This window comes from Hyperolius riggenbachi, chromosome 7 (assembly GCF_040937935.1).
Source record: "Hyperolius riggenbachi isolate aHypRig1 chromosome 7, aHypRig1.pri, whole genome shotgun sequence".
NCBI lineage: Eukaryota > Metazoa > Chordata > Amphibia > Anura > Hyperoliidae > Hyperolius > Hyperolius riggenbachi.
Genome location: NC_090652.1, coordinates 155,364,053 through 155,386,131, shown reverse-complemented (window position 1 = coordinate 155,386,131; position 22,079 = coordinate 155,364,053). Strand labels below are relative to the sequence as shown.

At 43.5% G+C, this 22,079-nt stretch overlaps 1 protein-coding gene across 3 annotated transcripts in view; it reads right to left on the bottom strand.

Moving 5' to 3' along the window:
- The window catches only part of LOC137524661 (uromodulin-like), an 82,238-nt gene that overhangs the window by 41,669 nt on the left and 18,490 nt on the right, over positions 1-22,079 (bottom strand). For all 3 annotated transcript variants that reach the window (XM_068244781.1, XM_068244783.1, XM_068244784.1), the window contains 4 exons: positions 21,734-21,911; positions 18,100-18,237; positions 12,454-12,468; positions 7,773-8,570 (listed from right to left, as the gene is read on the bottom strand). In XM_068244781.1, the coding sequence (XP_068100882.1) occupies positions 7,773-8,570; positions 12,454-12,468; positions 18,100-18,237; positions 21,734-21,911 (1,129 nt within the window). The remainder of the gene's footprint in view (positions 1-7,772; positions 8,571-12,453; positions 12,469-18,099; positions 18,238-21,733; positions 21,912-22,079) is intronic.

The following is a 22,079-nucleotide window of genomic DNA, read 5'->3' as shown; positions in this document are numbered from 1 at the left end:
ACAGAAGCGACGAATGGTGAGAACAGTCTGAGTCAACCCACAAACCAGCACCAAAGACCTACAACATCATCTTGCTGCAGATGGAGTCACTGTGCATCGTTCAACCATTGGGCGCACTTTACACAAGGAGATGCTGTATGCAAGAGTGATGCAGAGGAAGACTTTTCTCCATCCACAGCACAAAAAGAGCCGCTTGAGGTATGCTAAAGCACATTTGGACAAGCCAGCTTAATTTTGGAATAAGGTGCTGTGGACTAATGAAACTAAAATTGAGTTATTTGGGCATAACAAGGGGCATTATGCATAGACTAAAAAGAACACAGCATTCCAAGAAAAACACCTGCTACCTAAAGTAAAATATTGTGGTGGTTTCATCATGCTGTGGGGCTGTGTGGCCAGTGCAGGGACTAGGAATTTTGAGAAGTTTAGGTACGCATGGATTCCACTCAGTATCAGCAGATTCTGGAGACCAATGTCCAGGGAAGACAATGACCCTAAACACTGCTCAAAACCCACTAAGGCATTCATGCAGAAGAACAAGTACAACATCCTGAAATGGCCATCTCAGTTCCCAGGCCTGAATATAATTGAAAATCTGTGGTGTGAGTTAAAGAGAGCTGTCCATGCTCCGGTGCCATCAAACCTGAATAAACTAGAGATGTTTTGTAAAGAGGAATGCTCCAAAATACCTTAAACCAGAATCCAGACTCTCATTGGAACCCACAGGAAGTGTTTAGAGGCTGTAATTTCTGCAAAAGGAGATTCTACTAAATATTGATTTCATTTCTTTTTTGGGGTTCTCAAATTTATGCACCTGGCTAATTTTGTTTAAACAATTATTGCACACTTTCTGTAAATCCAATAAACTTCATTTCACTTCTCAAATATCACTGTTTTTGTCTCCTATATGATATATTTAACTGACTGAAATTTTTATCAAAATAACTAACAATTTATACAGGAAATTCATGACGATTAACAAGGTTGCCCAAACCTTCGCATCTTTCAACACATTTTCTAAAGAAATTAATCTGCAGCTTTCATGTCTTCTCCGAAGATTAGTCCTGAGATCAAACTGAATCCATTTTCAAAAATAGTTAGTTTTTTTGCTTGCCGGTGGCAATTTATTGACAAGGTGTTAAAATATCACCCAGTAGAAAACTCAAAGGAAAAAGTTATATACATATAGGGGCCCACAACCGTTACATTATTTCGTATTAAGCTTAGAAACTCTGACTTTAATATGTTCAAGGGACCTCTACAGAAAAAAAAGTAAGAAGTTAAAATCTGACAGAACTGACAGGTTTGGAACTAGTCCATTTCATTATGGGGGATTCTGATGATCAGGGTTTGCTTTGTTTTCAAATGTACTTCCTGAATAGCAGTTGTGAAGTCTAACTGCCAAAACAGTAAGATACCACCAGCCTACCTACCCTAAATTATTGTGGCAGTTAGACTTAGCAACTGTCATTCAGGGAATGCTTTTGAAAACAAAGAAAACCTAGAGAATCCCCAGATCTGTCAGGGTTTAATTGCTTACTTTTTTCACTGCAATGGTGTAAGGCTTGGTGGTGTATTCTCCACAGTCAGCATGCAACGCATGAGCTGGCGTGGAGGAGGTACACACACCAGCACAAGGAAACAGGCTATCCCTAGTATAGTGGAGGGGAGGACTGACTCCAATAGGAGATTGTGGCGCACAGAGCCGGTGCAGATCTGACAGCCACAAACAATGCTTTCGTTATAACGTCTCAGCGCAAAGTAGCGCTGAGCGCATAAACCGGAACTGAGGAGATCAGGACAGGTAGACAGAATGAACGCTTGCTAGCTAGCGGCTACTTAGCGATAGCAAGCGTCCAAAACAAGACAGACTGGAATGAGGCAGCCAATGCGAATGCAGCGATGGCGTGCCTCACAAAGACAGGACAGGATAGTCAGGAAATAGCAGGATCAAGATAGATGAACGTAACACAGACAAATATACAATAAGTAAGTTTTCCTAGCGTATTACAATTACAGCTATCAATGAAACTATTTGTAACGTCTGACTAACATATGTATATATCGGCAATGAACCGATATATGACATAAGCAGGAACGCTGACTAGGACTGGAGTAATACAGGGAACAGGACTCAGAAGGATTCGCTATCTCTTCGCAGAGATGAACGCAATCCACAAACGGTAACAGAACAGGATTCAGAAGGATTCGTTATCTCTTCGCAGAGATGAACGCAATCCACAAACAGTAACAGAACAGGATTCAGAAGGATTCGTTATCTCTTCGCAGAGATGAACGCAATCCACAAACAGAACCAGGAGCAGGGTAACTACCTCAGCACGGGTGGTCACGGTACGCGCAACCTACCAAAACGTGCTGGAAAGCTGACTAACTGCACACAGGATATAAACAGTTCGTGTACGTATACATCAGCGACACTGATGTATCAACGTAACACAAATACAAGGAAAATAATAAACGTGCTGGTATGCATATATATTGGCAATGAACCAATATATGATGCAAAGACCAGCAAAGTATCTTTGGAACAAGAAACACGATCGGGGGCCGAAGCGACAGCAAGACAGGCTTAAACTGAAGCTATGAAAACCCAAGGAAACCCTGCAGGAAGCAGATCTTTATACTGAGGTCATCCAATGGGAGCAGACATGCAGATTCCCACACAGGTGAATGATAATCAGTCACAAGCTGACAGCAGGGAAAGACAGACAAAGCTATGCAGCTTGCATGGAAAGACATCAGAACTGCCTGAGCTGCAGCACTACTACTTCCAGCAACACCTGCTGCAGCAGCGATCATTACAGTACCCCCGCCCTTAAAAGTGGATTCCAGACGCTTTTCAAAACTGAAATTCCCAACAAAACAGTCTGACTGATAATGCATGATGACCGGGACAGCCCGGCAAGACCGAATTCCAGAATCAGTCCCCACAAGACTGGACCCATCAGAACCAGAACCTACAGAACCATGCCCATCAGTACTACAAGCCCCAGTGTGACACCCATCAGACCGGACTGAAATTCTGAGATTTCTATTATTTTGACCAGAGAATCAGAATTATCCATGTTACAGGGCAAGACTTCTGAAACATTCAGAGGACAGGGCTGGAGTTCCTCGGCTGTTACAACACTGGAGAGGGACTCAACAACATTGGTTAAATCAGACTGTATACAGGGCAAGGTATCTAACACACTTGCTGACGAGGACAGTATTTCAATGGCTTCTGCTTTGCTGGGCAGAAATTCATCAAGTTTTATTAGAGCAGACTGTAATTCCAAAACAGCTGCTAGACAAGTGAATATTACTGCAACACCAACTGAGGTAAGCAGTGCCTCAGACTCCTCTGCTAGAGGGTTTGAAGTATCCAAAGTACTGGGTAAAGCATAAGACTCTGTGACCACAGCTTCACTGGACAGGATCACTGAACAGTCCATATTGCAGGGCAAAACCATGGAAGCACCTGCTGGACAGCATAATGATTCTGTGACCTGAGTTTCATTTGAGAGATCTACTGCACAATTCATGGTACAGGGCAAATTTACTGGAACATTTTCTGAACAAGGTAATAATTCTGCGATTTCAGGTTCACATAGCAGATGCTCTGAGCTATTCACGAAACTAGAGCGAGGTGTAGAAACAGGAAGATCAAGACACAATGTTTGCGCATCTGAATCACCATTCATTTGTAAAATTGGAAAATTCAGATGCTGGGGTTCTGAGGTTTCTAGACAGGATTGCTGGGACTCGGAAACTGATGTAGTGCATCTATTGGCATCTGCTGGATCAGACAGAAGTTGAACTTTATTAACACAGGTAATTTCTGCAGAAGTGTTTGCAGAGGCAGGCAAGATTTTTCTGGTGTCTGTTTCACTGAACAAAGACTCATGAGTACTGGCTAGACTGGACTCGGAAGTCAGCAGGACCTCTGGATTCTCTGCTGAGAAATTTGTGCAGGGCAAGGTTAAGAAAGTATCAGTGGCTTCTGTTTTACTGGGAAGTAACACTGAGTTATCCATGGTACAGGGTGGAATTGCAGGAACTTCAATTTCACACAAAAAGAGCTCCGAATCACCTGCTGAATCAGCCAAAGGTGCTGAAGCAGGCGGGTCAGAACGCCAAATTTGCGAATTCGGAGTCACATAAAAATCATCCAAAATCAGTTCCCACACATCAATCAATGGAGCCACAAAGTCATACCCACACACACCAGTTTTTATTAGGTTATAGGCAGACTTAATGCATGCATTCAATACTAATTCACTTTTTGCACTGTAAAATTGACAAAATGAACTTGAATCATTCTTCCATTCATTGACCAGAGCTTCCATCTCTCCTTTCTCAAATGGAGGATTCCAAGCATACTTAACAGGCAGATCATAGTTTGCAGATATGATTGTAGCAGGGACATATATTGGGTTAATTAGCAGGTGATTGGCAGATTCCTTATTCCTAAGAATCTCCAATACCTGTAGCAAGTGCTGAACTGTAGTGTATGCAAACTTTCCTTGCTTCACAAATAAGTTGATTTGTTCAATACTCTGTAATATCTCCTCATAATCATACTCAGATAATTCTTTTAAACAAAAATCTTTATTTTCCCTAGCCAGGGAGGAAAGTTCATTAGTAGTTTCATAAGTCCATTTAACTCCCCTGAAAGACAATTGCATTTCATTATCTGTTAATGGCAGAATCTCATTATAGGTCTCAGTCGCTAAGGATAACGACTCTGCAGATCGGACACGTTTCTTAGAACGTTTGCGTTTTGCCTTAGACCCTGCTGTTTTTGGTGATTTATTCAAGGCTGCAGGAAAATTATCAGTAACACTTTCTGCTTGCTGAACATTTTTGCAAGCAATTGAAGGAGTAGCTGATTGGCCTGCTGCCAGGAGTTCATTAAGAGGAAAAGGCAATGGATCTATGTGCAACCAGTTATGGATCACAAACGCTAGAAATTCCAGCGGTCTCTCTTTCAAATCGGAATGATTGAGAACATCAAATGCCCACTGGAAAAATTCCCCTTTAAACAAAATATAACTTAGTTGGAGTGCCCAGGTTGAAACAGGAGTCGCTTGGAGATCAGGATTGGCCAGGAACCTGGCACATTCAGAGAAAAACTCATTTTCTGTTTCAGAGCTAAGTTCTTCAAATTTCTTAAAGGAACAGGAACCATAATTAACAGTGTTATACTTTCTGCGAATCCCCCCCACAATGGGGATTGGTAATGGGGTTTTCATAATGTAAGGCTTGGTGGTGTATTCTCCACAGTCAGCATGCAACGCATGAGCTGGCGTGGAGGAGGTACACACACCAGCACAAGGAAACAGGCTATCCCTAGTATAGTGGAGGGGAGGACTGACTCCAATAGGAGATTGTGGCGCACAGAGCCGGTGCAGATCTGACAGCCACAAACAATGCTTTCGTTATAACGTCTCAGCGCAAAGTAGCGCTGAGCGCATAAACCGGAACTGAGGAGATCAGGACAGGTAGACAGAATGAACGCTTGCTAGCTAGCGGCTACTTAGCGATAGCAAGCGTCCAAAACAAGACAGACTGGAATGAGGCAGCCAATGCGAATGCAGCGATGGCGTGCCTCACAAAGACAGGACAGGATAGTCAGGAAATAGCAGGATCAAGATAGATGAACGTAACACAGACAAATATACAATAAGTAAGTTTTCCTAGCATATTACAATTACAGCTATCAATGAAACTATTTGTAACGTCTGACTAACATATGTATATATCGGCAATGAACCGATATATGACATAAGCAGGAACGCTGACTAGGACTGGAGTAATACAGGGAACAGGACTCAGAAGGATTCGCTATCTCTTCGCAGAGATGAACGCAATCCACAAACGGTAACAGAACAGGATTCAGAAGGATTCGTTATCTCTTCGCAGAGATGAACGCAATCCACAAACAGTAACAGAACAGGATTCAGAAGGATTCGTTATCTCTTCGCAGAGATGAACGCAATCCACAAACAGAACCAGGAGCAGGGTAACTACCTCAGCACGGGTGGTCACGGTACGCGCAACCTACCAAAACGTGCTGGAAAGCTGACTAACTGCACACAGGATATAAACAGTTCGTGTACGTATACATCAACGACACTGATGTATCAACGTAACACAAATACAAGGAAAATAATAAACGTGCTGGTATGCATATATATTGGCAATTAACCAATATATGATGCAAAGACCAGCAAAGTATCTTTGGAACAAGAAACACGATCGGGGGCCGAAGCGACAGCAACACAGGCTTAAACTGAAGCTATGAAAACCCAAGGAAACCCTGCAGGAAGCAGATCTTTATACTGAGGTCATCCAATGGGAGCAGACATGCAGATTCCCACACAGGTGAATGATAATCAGTCACAAGCTGACAGCAGGGAAAGACAGACAAAGCTATGCAGCTTGCATGGAAAGACATCAGAACTGCCTGAGCTGCAGCACTACTACTTCCAGCAACACCTGCTGCAGCAGCGATCATTACAAATGGTCCGTTAAGAAATATTAACATTTTTTTTGTCAGGGCCCGTTTCCACATGTAATGCACGCATCTGCGAGACGCGCGGCATCACTTCCTGGTGTGCGGCTACTGAGACGAATCCCATCAGCCGCCATATTTATTTCCTTTTAAACAATACCAGTTGCCTGGCAGCTCTGATGATCTGTTTGGCTGCAGTAGTAGATAAATGAACACCACCAGAAACAATCACACCGCTAATCTTGTCTGATATGACAATAATGTCAGAAACATCTGATCTGCATGCTTGTTCAGGGTCTATGGCTAAAAGTATTAGAGGCAGAGGATCAGCAGGATAGCCGGCCAATTAGTATTGCTTAAAAGGAAAAAAAATATGGCAGCCTCCATATCCCTCTCGCTTCAGTTGTCCTTAAAGTTGTCCTTTAAAAAAAAAAAAAAGCAAAAAGCTGTAGATCATCTTTGTTTTAGGACAGGGCAGAACAGGGAGAGATCTAGCTGATGGTCAATCTGGTGTCCATCGTCTAATTAGTAATGTATGGCCACCTTTATTCTATATTATTTTTTTGGTGTAATCTATATATAGCTTACAATGCCTGAAACTACTGCTACCCTACTTGCTTCCAAAGATTTACAACAGCAAACAGAAGTCAATCTACATCACCACTGAAACTGTAATTATCAAAATATATAACATCTATAACAAAATGCAAAGTAAACATACATTGTATTTAAAGTGACACTGAAGCTAAAAAAAAGTATGATATAATGAATTGTATTGTATGTGTAGTACGGCTAATTAATAGAACATTAGTAGCAAAGATATTTTTAATTTCAGTTATAAAGCTTTATTTTTATAACATTGCATCATCCTCTAATATTTGCAGTTCACAAACTACACTTTATTTTAAACTATGAAACAGAACAGAGCTAATAACCCTTTCCTGCAGCAAAACTTTAAACAAATAAGAAACAGGTAGAGACAGGTTGAGATAAGTGCTTCAGAAAACAGCACTGTAGCCGACCAAGCTTGGTCTGAGAGCTCAGAGAACCTTTTTTTCATAGATAACAAGCCAAGTTTCTTAACTCTTCTTGTACTGGAAACAATATAAGACTCATATCTGTGCTACAAATGTTCTATTCATTAGCTGTACAAGACATTCAAATCATTATATCATACGTTTATTTTCACTTCAGATTCCCTTTAAGTGTTCTATAAGCAATAGTAAAGTTTTGTGCCAAATGAAGAAGGTCTTACTTGTGCAGTAGGACAATGAGCAAGCTGAGCCTGGTGTTCCAGTTAGTCTATATACATGGTATCCACCAGGGCAAGCTTTAATCTGAACAGTAGTTGACCAGAAGCAGCAGTTTCCACTCCAACTGGCACAAACAGTGCGGTTTACTATGCCATCGCTGGGTATTGAATGTGTTCCATTTAACCAAACTGGAGCGTTAGTGTCACAACTCTGCTGAGGAACACAAGACTCTGGCATGCGAACGCCTCCACTGCCCACAAAGTGATACCATCCATTCTTGTCTTGATCACAGTTATAACGAGATAATTGGACATTAGATGTGCTTCTCCAGGGTTCATTAATAATAATGTTGTCTAAGCACGGATCAGTGCAGATGTAAGATCCACGTGTCTTTATACACTCTGTTCCAGCTCCACAGACTTTTCTTAGACATTCATTAACTTCACAGTGGAACCCGTCACCAAAATAACCATTAGGACAGACACAGGAATAGTTACCGCTGTAATTAATACAAGTTGCAGAAGAATGGCACCTGTTCAGGTTAGGACTGGAACACTCATTAATGTCAATACAAGAACCTGGTATGCTGGTGTAGCCACTGTGGCACAAACAATTGTAAGAACCAAATGTATTTTGACAAATACCAAAAGTACAATTGTTTGTCCAGGCATAGGCGCACTCATCAGTATCAGAACATGAAAAGCCATCTCCGATAAATCCATCTTTGCAGGAACATTGCACAGAACCGACGTTGTCTTCACATGTCGCATTTGGGTGACATTTTGAACAACTGTCTGCAGCTAAAAAAAGTTAAAGGAACAATAAGATCTCTAAAAATTGTACACGGATGATGTAAAAATAGACAGCAAATGTGAAAGAGAACCTGAACTCAAAATTAAAAGTCAAAATAAACATAAACACGTCATACTTACCTTCTGCGTAGTCTACTACTCAATCTCTTTCTCCTCTCCTGCGTCCCATTTGTCCACTGTGATCAATGGAATTCTCTGTCCTCCATTTTGAAAATGGCCATTACCCCATAACAGCTTCCTGGTCAGCACACTGTTAAACTGTAATATCGCCCACTTGAGCCATGGGGAAACATTGACATTACCTTGCACATTCAGTAACTGACAGCTGCTGATATATAGCTGACAGCAACTGATATATTTCAGTTTTGACAAAATATTGTCCGAACTTAAAGGGATCACTGTAAGAAGAAACTGGTGAGCTTCTGAGAGGAAATGGCGGTGAGGTAAGTATGTAATATTAATTTGCAGCTACATCATGTGTTTATTTTAAAAAGACACTGAATTCTCCTAAAATCCCACTTTTTATTCAATATTTAACTTCAGCACTTTCAGCTCTGCTAAAATGCTGCATCCCGCGGTAGTAAGCTGTTTGCAAACTCCCCAAATCCTTGTAGGAAAATGCGGGGAGTGCTTCCTCATAGAGGCAGAACTTTGGGCTTTAGCTCTGCCTTCATGCGTGTCACTCCCCACTGATCGCCGCCTCTCCCCGCCCTTCTCAGTCTTGCTTCACTGAAAGGGGTGTGGGAGAGGTGGAGATCCACGGGGATTTACGTGAATGGAGGCAGAGCTGCAGCTCAAAGCTCTGCCTCCCCGGGCAGCAAAATCCACGACCAAGAAAGTCGTGGATTTTTGCCCGGCGTTTGGGGGGTTTGCAAACAGCTTTCTGCCGTGAGGATGCTGCGTTTTAGCAGAGCTAAAAGTGCTGAAGTTAAATATTGAATAAAAAGTGGGATTTTAAGAGGCTTCAGTGTCTCTTTATTTTAAATAATTTTACTCAGTTCAGGTACCCTTTAAGATTTGCAACATTTAACCAAGCTGAGCTGCTTAAAAGACAACTGAAGTGATGGTATATGCAGGCTGCCACATTTATTTTCTTTTAAGCGATACCCATTGCCTGGCTATCCTGCTGATCCTGTGCCTCTAATACGTTTAGCCATAGACCCTGAACAAGCATATTTATATCAGGTGTTTCTAACATTATTGCCAGATATTACAAGTTTGTGGTGTTATTCAGACACTACTACAAATAGAGCAGCAGGACACCAAGGCAACTGGTATCGTTTAAAAGGGGAAAAAATGGCAACCTTCATATCCTTCTCACTTAAGTTGTCCTTTTTAACTTTTTCCCCTGCTACAGTATATCTACGCCCTCTGTGACTTCATCCAAGCCACGAGGACGCATAGATATGCTGTAGCCAATAGAATTGATCATTCCTTCCTCCCCCTTGCCCTAATCTGTAAATAAATCCCTGTACAGAAAAGCAGGACTCACCTCCCTGGATCTAGCGGCGATCATGCTGCAAAATCCTCTGCTCACAGTTCTCTTACTGCCGTATATACTGGTTCCCAGCTTGATTACATCATCAAGCTAGGATTCGGTGTACACGGCAGCACGGGGCTGACTGCAGAGTTGTGAGCAAAGGATCCTGTTGCACGATCGCCGCTAGATCCCGGGAGGTGAGTCCAACTTTTCTTTACAGGATTTATGTACTGATTGTGGCATGGGGGACCTGCCTAATATGAGGGGGGGCTGCCTAATACGAGGGGAAGGGCTACCTAATACGAGGAGGGGGCTACCTAATAGTAGGGGGCACACTGGGGAGGGGGCGGACAATACTGGAGGCACATACTGGAGGCACATCTGGACCTTGATGATTAAAATCTATGCCGTTTTGATCCTCTTATCTCTGCGAGGATTTCAATCATCCCACCGCACGCTCCCGCCACCCTCTACCACCGATCGCGTTGCTCTCTCCCCGCCTCAGATCACTTGACCTGTCGTCTATATGACAGCAGGGCTGTGTGAGACGGTAATGAGTCGATTTCATTGGCTCCTGTACCTGTCATCACTTTGAACCAATCCCATTGGCTTACATTGATAAACACGGTCAGGAGCCAATGAAAGCGACGGCTCACACAGCTCTGTTGTCATAGCGACGACAGAGAGGAGGACCTGTGGCGTGGGAGCGGCGGGTACGTACATAGATTTGTCGGTAGTTGCCGTTATTTGGTACCAACAGTCTCGGGGCCAGAAACTGCTGGTGCAGAAGTGGTTAAAGGACCAACAGGGTGGTATGGAAGAAAAAATAATTTTGCCATCACTTGAGGTAACCTGGTTATGTTCTTAATCATCACATGTATTGTTTATACTGCCAAGTTTACTTAGCACAACAGTAAAATGAATCACTGCTCTGAGATGTTACAGTGCACTTTTATCTGCTTGCATCAGCTAATTTTTCAGTGATTTGAATGTACTAGCTTACTAAATTTGAGATTTTAATTATCTTCTGTGTTAAAAAGTAGTGTTGGTGTTTGAATTTGGCATATTGAATTCAGAACACCTGAATACTTCTGAACGCCACATTTCAGCACAATTTCAGCACCGAACAAGCCGAACAAGCGGACAGGGTCAGGCAGAGGTCACTTACTTTTGATTAACGGTGCATTTCACATGACTCCAGTCCTTCCTCCTTCCAAAGCCGGAAGGAGGAAGAGTCAGAGTCATGTGTAAGGTGTTTCCTGTCATGAAGTGCAAGTAAGTGAACTCCCCCAACCCTTTCCGCTTGTTCGGTAATGAAACGATGCTGAAATGTGGTGTTCAGGAGTATTCAGGTGTTCAGAATTTGCTATGCCGAATTCCAACACCAACTGTATTAAAAAGTTAATGCTGTATTCTGAAATATTTACCTTCCTGAATATTTTGTACATGTTTTAGGAAATGGGCACACAAGTGAGCCCAGTGTTTGTGTGCACTGCACTATCCATAGCTCCCTACTTTTTGAGATATGAAAGAGGTACCGCTACATGTCCCTGCCACAATGCCTGTCAGACCAGCCCCGCACTATTAGTCACTCATATCACAAAGAATCCATGAGCAAAATATATGAGTGCTGGAAAATAAACCTGGCAGATTCAGAACTGATTTTTCACTTTTTTTTTAGAAAATAAAACAAAACTTCACAAATAATCTTTAAACATGTTTACAAAACATCTTATGAGATGAGTTTCAGGCAGCAGATATGGAACAAAGGCTGCAAAAACATGCTGCTTAAAGGGAACCTAAACTGAGAGGGATATGGATGTTTTCTTTTAAACAATACCAGTTGCCTGGCAGTCTTGCTGATCTCTTTGGCTGCAGTGGTGGCTTAATCACACACCTGAAACAGGCATGCAGCTAATCCAGTCGGACTTCAGTCAGAGCACCTGATCTACATGCTTGTTCAGGGGCTGTGGCTGAAAGTATTAGAGACACAGGATCAGCAGAGGAGTCAGGCAACTGGCATTATTTTAAAAGGAAAAATCCATATCCTTCTCAGTTTAGGCTCCCTTTAACTTCTGGATGAGAAATGTATTCTGCTCTATGAAGAGGGAAGGAGAGGACGGGTGAATAGAAATCTGCTGTGGCACCTTCCTTTGAAGTTCCCATAGGACAAAATAAATTATAAAATAGTGATGCAACCTAGAAGAGGAAAAAGCCAAAGACTCCCGGTAGCACACTTGTGTATCCAATCAGAGACAATCATTTTGGCTAAGGAAATTATAAAGTGTGAATGAAGCTGAACAAACTATAACTGAATGTTCTGCCTTCCATATTCCTGAAATATTTTCAGGACTTCTGTAAATTAATGCAAATAAATAACTTGATACTTACATGAAATGTTGACGGCTGTAAGACAAAAAAGAAGCCATGATTACTTTAGGTAATAGGTAAATATTGCTAACAACATCATCAGAACAGCATATTTGTGTTACAGGGCAATGGACATAAAATAAAGATGAACTGCAATATAAATGTGGTATGGTGAATAATGGAGGGGGGGCATTTACTCAATCATATTGAGTGGTGGTGGTAATGATTATTATTTCTGCACATATTCATTGTTTCTCCAGCTTAGTTTTTTCTATTAATTAGAAATATGGCCTAACCATCTTTTTGAAACACAATTTATGCAGTGATGGCTTACCTTGGCACTCCAGCTGTGGTGGAACTACAAGTCCCATGAGCCATTGCAATATTCTGACAGCTCTAAGCACAACTCAGGGAGGCAGAGGCATGATGGGATTTGTAGTTTTGTCACAGCTGGTGTGCCAAGGTTAGCCATCACTGATTTATAGCATTTATTCGGTGCCCCAAACTCAGCATGTAGATGTTAGTACAAAAATATATCTAATAATGTAAAGGGGTCATTCACACATTTGGAATTTGAGTGCATTGTGCAGGTTTGTGTTTTATATGTATCTCTAATGTATTTCAATGGCACTGCAATCTAATGTATTTCAATGGCACTGCATTTGACTCACATTTTCATTATTTTTCCTGCGATTTTTATGTGTTTTTCAATTGCAACGCAGTAATGCTTTTTCAACGTGTTATGTGCAAGTCACATGTAACATAAACCCAAAAGGAAATGATCCGTTGTTAAGTTACTTAGATACATTAATTAGATACATTCTAATTTCAAAAAAATCCCAAAACAACACGCACAGAAATGCAAAATCACAGAGGAAAAAATCAAAGGATGAAACCAAAAAATCCCAAAACCCAGTATCTGGCACCCCCAGTATAGCTTCCAGGTTGGTGATCCATGCATGTACGAGAGCACCTCCCCTGTATACGTCCATATGTCTGCTGCTGTGAGCGAAATCATTTGTACTGAACAAGAGTACGCGCACAACCTGAACATGCCCAGTATATGAAATTGCATTTGTGTACTGAGATATCATCTTAGTAAAAGAATGTTCTTATATAGGCATGCTTGCATCAGATGCTTGCTCATACTCCATATGGATGTGCTTGTTTACAGCCGTGGACATGAAAACATCACCTCAGGGAATGTGAGGGACTGCAGCTGGAGAAGCCTCATCTTGGAAAAGTGTATTTAGCTGAGGAAAAGGTAATAATCGGGGTTGAGAGGGAGAAAAAAGACAACACATTAGAATTACAAAGCTTAAAGGGAAGCAACCATAGATGTATATTATATATCCTCACTTCAGTTCCTGTACCCTTTAAAGGGAACTTGTAGCAAGAAGTATATGGAGGCTGCCATATTTATTTCCTTTTAAGCAATACCAGCTGCCTGGCTATCCTGTTGATCCTCTGCCTCTAATACTTTTAGGCCGGCTTCACACTGTAGATTGGCGGTGCAGTGCGGCCACCGCACTGCACCACCAAACACAGGCCTTCGGGGATTATCGCTTCAGTACGCTTCCTTCCTGTTCACTTCCTGTTCAGCGATTGATGATGTGCGCAGAAGCATATTTCTGAAATACGCTTCGCATGTGCAACGCTGATAACTGCGGCAGATTTTTTAACTGTATGCGTGTTATCATACACTTACATGACTTCTGATCCGAAGCAGATCGCCTCAGGTTGCCGCAGGAGCCGCGGTAACGTAAGTATTGGGGCCTTTTTTACATTATATGTGTTCAGGGCCGGATTTCTGGAAAGGCCACCAAGGCTCGGGCCTAAGGGGGCAGCTGGACATGTAATAGGGGCTGCTACATATGAAAGAGGAGGCTGAAAATGGAGAGAAACACATGGAAAGGGGAAACTGATGCTCAAGAGAGCTGTTCATTATTTACAAATATTAACATAGCGCTGACATATTACGCAGCGCTGTACACAGTATATTGTCTTGTCACTAACTGTCCCTCAGAGGGGTTCACAATCTAATCCCTACCACGGTCATAAATCTATGTATGGATTGTGTAGAGCATGTATCATAGTCTAGGGTCCATTTTAGGGGGAAGCCAATTAACGTATTTGTATGTTTTTGGGACGTGAGAGGAAACCGAAGTGCCTGGAGGAAACCCGTGCAGACATGGGGAGAACATACAAACTCCTTGCAGATGTTCACCTGGCTGGGATTCAAACCTGGGACCATGCAAGGCAAGAGCGCTAACCACTACACCACCGTGCTGTTCATGAAAGAAATGGGTTGCTGTACATGGATGATACACATTGAAGAGGGGGCTGCACATGGAATTGGAGGGGCACTGCTGCACAAGAAAGGGTAGACACAAGATGTGTGTGTGTGTGTTTGTGTATGTGTGTGTGTGTGTGTGTGTGTGTGCATGCACGTGTGTCTGCACATTTACATTATCTACTAAAGGCTGCTACATATACAGTATATATTGTAATGCCTGGCAGATCTCCTGCTTTCTTTCAGCTGCTATGCCCCATTCTATCACCACCTTCTTCACCCTATGTGGCGTGTCCCCGCTTGAACGGGAGGTGAGGAAACAACACCTGCCCGACTTCAGTTACACCCAGGCCTTGGAGGTGCAAGGTATAGCAGCTGAGGCCTAGAAAGCCAGAGTACCACCAGAACAAACAAGACTATGCAGCTGGGTGATATTAGATCGTGGAAGAGGTTACACAGATCACCCCAGGAGTTATGGACAAGGGAGTAAGATTGCTTAGAGCAACCACAGCACTGAGCTTCCGATAACCACCACAAATAAATAAGACACAATGGTTGCTCAGGGTGACCGCAGCCCTGAGCCTCTGATGTCAGCACAATGAGTAACAAGACAGACAACAGACAGACTAACTGAATGCTTGCCAGCAAACAAGACGCACTGGTTGCTCAGGGTGACCGCAGCCCTGAGCCTCTGATTGAGTAACAAAACAGACAATAGACAGACTGACTGAATGCTTGCCAGTCTAATTTCTGATGCAGCGATAGCAAGCATCCACACTGACTTGGACAAGACAGAGCGTAACTAATAGCAACTACAGCCTATAGTTACTGTACGTCCAAAGGAACAGGACTAGCAGGAACAGACAGACAGGAGGATTGTTTGCCCAACAAATCAAACATCCACACTGACACCGACAAAACAAAAACAAACAGGTAGGAGCGTAACTAATAGCAATCGCTGCTACAGTCACGTCCACAGGAACAGAGCAAGCAGGAATACTGCCAGTCACCAACATGGTGTAGGCACTTCCCCACTAACAGGAGGGTAAAGACTTCACTGTACCCTCATGGGTGCTGTAAAAGTCTAGGCAGGCAAGGCAAGATAATGCAATACAATAATACAGCCAGGCCCGCCATCAGGGGGGGACAACAAGGAGTCCTGTGACGGGCCAGGAGCCTGCAGAGGGGCCCCGCCCACCCGGGCCTGCAGGGGGTGGGGGGCCCACCCGCCTAAACATCCCCCCTAGCCGCTGGACGCCGCTGCGCTGCCTGCATCAGACCTCGATCAGCGGGAGACCACTGTGCGTGCGCTAGGACACCGCACTTATATGCGGAAGTGACATCACTTCCACATATAGAGCGTGGTGCGTCCGTGCGCCTGCTTTAACTGGTCGGGTCGCTCGCTGATCGAGGTCTGATGCTAGGCTGCTGCTGCCGGGAGGTGAGGGGGGAGCCCGTCACTCACTATATTACCTGGGGGGCGCCTGTCACTCACTATCTAACCTGGGGGGCCCCTGTCACTTACTATCTAACCTGGGGGGCGCCTGTCACTCACTAACCTGGGGGGCCCCTGTCACTCACTATCTAACCTGGGGGGCGCCTGTCACTCACTATCTAACCTGGGGGGCCCTGTCACTTACTATCTAACCTGGGGGGCCCCTGTCACTTACTATCTAACCTGAGGGGCCCATGTCACTCACTATCTAACCTGGGGGGCGCCTGTCACTCCCTATCTAACCTGGGGGGCCCCTGTCACTCACTATTTAACCTGGGGGGTGCCTGTCACTCACTATCTAACCTGGGGGTTGCCTGTCACTCACTATCTAACCTGGGGGGCCCCTGTCACTCACTATCTAACCTGGGGGGCCCCTGTCACTCACTATCTAACTGGGGGGGCTGTCACTCACTATCTAACTGGGGGGGCCCCTGTCACTCACTATCTAACCTGGGGGGCGCCTGTCACTCACTATCTAACCTGGGGGGTGCCTGTCACTCACTATCTAACCTGGGGCTGCCTGTCACTTACTATCTAACCTGGGGGTGCCTGTCACTTACTATCTAACCTGGGGGGTGCCTGTCACTCACTATCTAACCTGGGGGGACCCTGTCACTCACTTCCTAACCTGGGGGTCCCTGTCAGAATTCAGAATCCAGGTGAGAGGTGTCTACCATATTAAGCCTATTTATGTGAAAATGCTGTCTATTTATGTGCCTCATGACTGCTGAATTTGTCTTGTTGGGGGCCTAATGATTGCTGAATTTTTACTTGTTGGGGGCCTTATGATTTGTTAGGAGCCTTAAGATTGCTGAATTTGTCTTGTTGGGGGCCTCATGATTTGTTGGGGGCCTCATGATTTGTTGGGGGCCTCATGATTGCTGAATTTGTCTTGTTGCTGACTGTGAGACTATGGGAAAAGCTGAATCATCATCATATGAGACAATAGCATTAAATATACCTTTTTAGTTTTTTAAAACAGAAAATAAAACTGGGAGGTTCTAAAAAAATGATGGAGCACTTCTTCCTTCCGGCTTGAAGGAGGAAGTGCTCCATAGCGAGGCTTGCAACGCGTCCATTCGGATGCTTGCACCTCGTTAAAACGCTGGGCGGAGAGCGGCGTTCTGGGTAATTAATTCCGCCACATCTAGCCACTCAGCTGCGGCAATTAGAGCTAATTTGAATCACGAGTATCCACCGTGGTTATTCGTGATTAATCTGTGGAGAGCAAATCTGCAACTAGCTCTGCCAACATGTAATGGCTACGCACATTTCTCAGTTCGTGGTGGGGGTGGGGGTGGGTGGGGGGGGGGCCAGGACTGATGATGTGTGAGGGGCCCCAAAATTTCTGATGGCGGCCCTGAATACAGCTTTTACATAATGGACCCAGCAACAACTCAGGCAAGCTGTACGCTATGTCAGGCGAGGTCTGGAATGAGAGGCAGGTTTTTCTATGGATATCAGCCAATGGAAACAGACATGCAAATTCACACACAGCTGAATGGTAATCATGCAATCCTGTGCTACACTGATTGAAGGCTGCGAGCTGCCAGTGAATGGACAGGATTCTCATTACAAATGCATGCCAGATTATGCAACCACATGCATGTAAGAAATCCACAGCTGTCTGGCTGCAGTTCAACTGCAACAAGCCATAGGCGGATTCATGACAACATCCTGTGCTACTCTGAACTGCAGACTAATTGCAAATAGCAATGACTCTCATTGCAAATGCAAACAAAACCAAGCAACCAAATGCATCCAGAGAAATCAAACTGCTCGGCTGCAGCTCCGCTGCAACCGGCAGGAGGGATCCTTACATATATATACAATACTACGCTTTTAGCATAATGTAAATCAATAGGTTACACCACTATACCTGTAAATCCTTCCACTCGTACAGAACTTTGACTGCCAGCATGTATAACAATTGTCCACATTCCATTTCCAGGATTGTACAAGATGTACATAGAGCCCCACAGCTCTGAAATTATTTTCTTCAGATTATATACAGTTTCTATGCATCAGGGAAAAATCACATAGTTAAATTAAGAAAAGCTGAGCAAACCAACCACCAAATGTACGTTATTAATTAAGAGAATAACACTGCATAAATATAGGGTACAAAACAAGAAAACAAAAACAAGAGTAAGGTGGAAATCACTGTGGGCTATGGCATAGCACAGCAAAAGAATTAAAGGGGTTCTTTCGCGAAAAAAGTAGGCAGTTAAAAAATGTGACAGATGACAGGTTTTGGGCCAGTCCATCTTTTTAAGGGGGATTCTCAGGACTTTCTTTGTTTTCAACAGCATTTCCTGAACAGCAGTTTAACTGCCAAAATAGCAAGATACCAGCCGGCTTCCCTAATCACTTGCACACTATTATGTCAGTTAGATTTTGCAACTGCTGTTCAGGAAATGCTGTTGAAAACAAAGAAAGCCCTGAGAATCCCCCTTAAAAAAGATGGACTGGCCCAAAACCTGTCATCTGTCACATTTTTTAACTGCCTACTTTTTTCGCGAAAGAACTCCTTTAAGAGAGGTATACTAATTGGTAACAGTAAATTCGGGCGCCTGAGGCTAGTGGACAAATCGGGCGCCGCCATTCACTCCCATAATAAATATCGTTTAATGGGCGCCCGATAGGAAAAAAAGGCGCCGGAGAAAAACAACGTTTTAAAAGTGGCGCCCGGAGACTTAATGTTTTATTACTGCTTCTCATGATTACACATTATTTAATGATTTATACATTTTTTAATATTATTTTTAAATGAAAAACAGTACAATATTTTTTTCAAACATTATTTTTAAACGAAAAACAGTACAATTTTTTATTTTTTTACATTATTTTTAAACGAAAAAACCGCACAATATTTTTTTGAAACGTTATTAATGCTTATCACAGGGGGGTCTTAGGTTTAGGCACCAACAGGGGGGTCTTAGGTTTAGGCACCAACAGGGGGGTCTTAGGTTTAGGCACCAACAGGGGGGTCTTAGGTTTAGGCACCAACAGGGGGGTCTTAGGTTTAGGCACCAACAGGGGGGTCTTAGGTTTAGGCACCAGCAGGGGGGTCTTAGGTTTAGGCACCAACAGGGGGTCTTAGGTTTAGGCACCAACAGGGGGGTCTTAGGTTTAGGCACCAACAGGGGGTCTTAGGTTTAGGCACCAACAGGGGGGTCTTAGGTTTAGGCACCAACAGGGGGGTCTTAGGTTTAGGCACTAACAGGGGGGTCTAGGGGTTAGGGGTAGGTACAGGGAGGGTTACTTAGGCACCAACAGGGGGGGTCTTAGGTTTAGGCATCAACAGGGGGGTCTAGGGGTTAGGGGTAGGTACAGGGAGGGTTACTTAGTAATTTTTTTTTAAACGTTATTATATGTTTCACTATTTAAACGAAAGATTAACGTTTTTACAATTGCCGATTTAATGCACATTATTTAATGATTTATAACTTTATAAAACATTAATTTTAAACGAAATACAGTACAATACATTTTTAAACGTTATCCATGCTTATCGTTAAAAACCCGGCGCCCTTTTTTCCCAGCGCCCCTTTTTAACGTTCGCATACTAATTACCAGTGGGTTTGTGTGCTGGAAACACAGAGAATCCCTACAACTTATTAAAACATATATGCAGTTTTAGCATAAATCTTAATCTACATACGCCAACAAAAATAGAAAATGAAATAGCCCTGCATGCAAACTAGCTGTGCAGACTAGCAGACGCTATATCCAGTTCTGTCGTTGTCCTTCTATCTTCTAGAGGTTAGTGGTTTGGAGACATAAGGGAAGGATACACAAGGGTTAGTGGATAGGGCAGTAAACCTCCAATGCTATATTTACCAAATTATAAGCTTGTCTTAACAGGTGTATTTTGAGAGAATGTTTTAAGATTTTCTGGCTCGGAGCATGATGGACTGGCTGTGGCATTCCAAAGGAGAGGTGATGCTCATGAGAAGTCCTGGGTGTGGGAGTGAGAGGAGATAACTAAGCTTGAGGACAAGAGGGTCTCCTGGGAGGAGTAAAGGTTCTGGGTGAGATAGTATCTGGAGATTAGTGAGGAAATGTAAGGAAGTGACAACTTATGAAGAGCTATTACTGCTTGCAGCTGATGATGTCCAAAGTCTAATGTTGGGGGTTAATGAAGAGAATGGAATAGCCGTCAGTGTATCCTCCAACATGTGTCATCAGAAAGCACCAGTAGGTAGGTTGTGTGTACAATATAAATACATTTATCCTGCAGATGCCACATTGGTCTTAACAGTTCTACCTATGGGGATCATCTGCTTATTTACAAGCTAGTTATCATTACATATTGGAACTTCCTATGTGCTGGACATATGGTGGGTTTTGTCAGTCCATTTAAAGGCCATTCTGCCCCACATACTCACATTACCAGTCAGGAGCGTAACTAGAGATCATGGGGGGCCCCGGCAAAACTGTGGATGGGGCCCCCTCCCGCCTTCTCTTCGTGCCCAGACTCCTCAAGCATCACTACAGGACACAGTACTTGGGGAAGGGTAAAAAGGCTGGAGGTAGAACAGGCTGTACACAAGACCATGCTGCACACTGAATAGGGACTGTCTACAAATCTTTGTCTGCTAAACTGTGTATGATTCCTTATCAGTGGCCGAGCAGTTGCAGCCATTAGAACAACTGAGCAAAGAGCTGAAATGTTTTCCTCTCCTTGCCCTTAGTTGTCAGTCTGTCAGGATGGGCCCCCTGTGGCTTCTAGGCCCCCCTGCAGCTGTATCCCTTGCAAGGTCTATTGTTACGCCCCTGTTACCAGTGGCATTATCCCACCTGCATACAGTGGCTGAGCCTAAAAGGCAGGCTACTTGCATGCTATATGTTTTTGTATATTGGTCAATATAATAAAATTGAATATGTTTTAACCACTTGTGGAAAGGCTCTGTAGTTCCGGCACACAAGCCAACTGGAATTTAGTACACTTTTCTAACATATTTGATAAGAAGAGTAAAAGCAGGGGTGTAACTACAACCTACTGGGTCCCCCAGCAAAAGATCTGCTGGCTGAGCCCCCAGCACCCATCTTCTAACCCCCCCCCCCCCCTTACATTCCTTGGGGGTTAAGGGGGCATGTACCGGTCAGCAAATGCAAATGCAGCGTCAGTGGAGTGTTATACATGACCTGCTTCTGGCAGCAGGACAGGTCTTTTTCACTCCTCTCTGCACTTTGCAGCCAATCATTATGTGGCTCCCATCATGTGAAAGGCACCGTGAGCCGCATGGTGATTTGTTGTCAGGTACACGGCTCACAGAAGAGGAGTAAAGAGCACCTGTGCCTCCACCAGAAGCAAATAATGAATAATGCTTTGCTGCTGCCCCTCTGCATTTAACTCTGCATTTACTGACAGGCGCGTGCCCCCATTAGCCCACTTGCAATGGTGGGGGTTGTGGGGGCTATTGTTATGCCCCTGAGAAAAAGATAAATTGCTCTGCAAAATCCCTAAACTTCATATGCAGTTCGGCCAGAGGAGTTACAGTACTTACTGTCTGGTCCGTGGACTTGTATAGACTGCAGTCGCCCATCAGTGGTTATAACGAGAGCAGTAAAGTTTTCTGCAATAGAAAAGTTTTCTGAATGATTTCCAGCAGGAAACTCAGCAGAGAACAGCCTTGCTGAACTGTCAGAGGGTCTTGAAAGAGTGAAGTCTAAATAATGAAATACCTGAAGTAGGAGAAAAAAAAACAATATCATATAGTTTCCAACTGAGAATGTATTGGGGATTGGGCTGTAGTTTTAAATTGAGAAACAACCAATGCTAGCTTTAGACAAGACACAGAACATTTATATTGTGCTTTTCTCCTACCAGACTCAAGTCGCCAGCCATTAGGG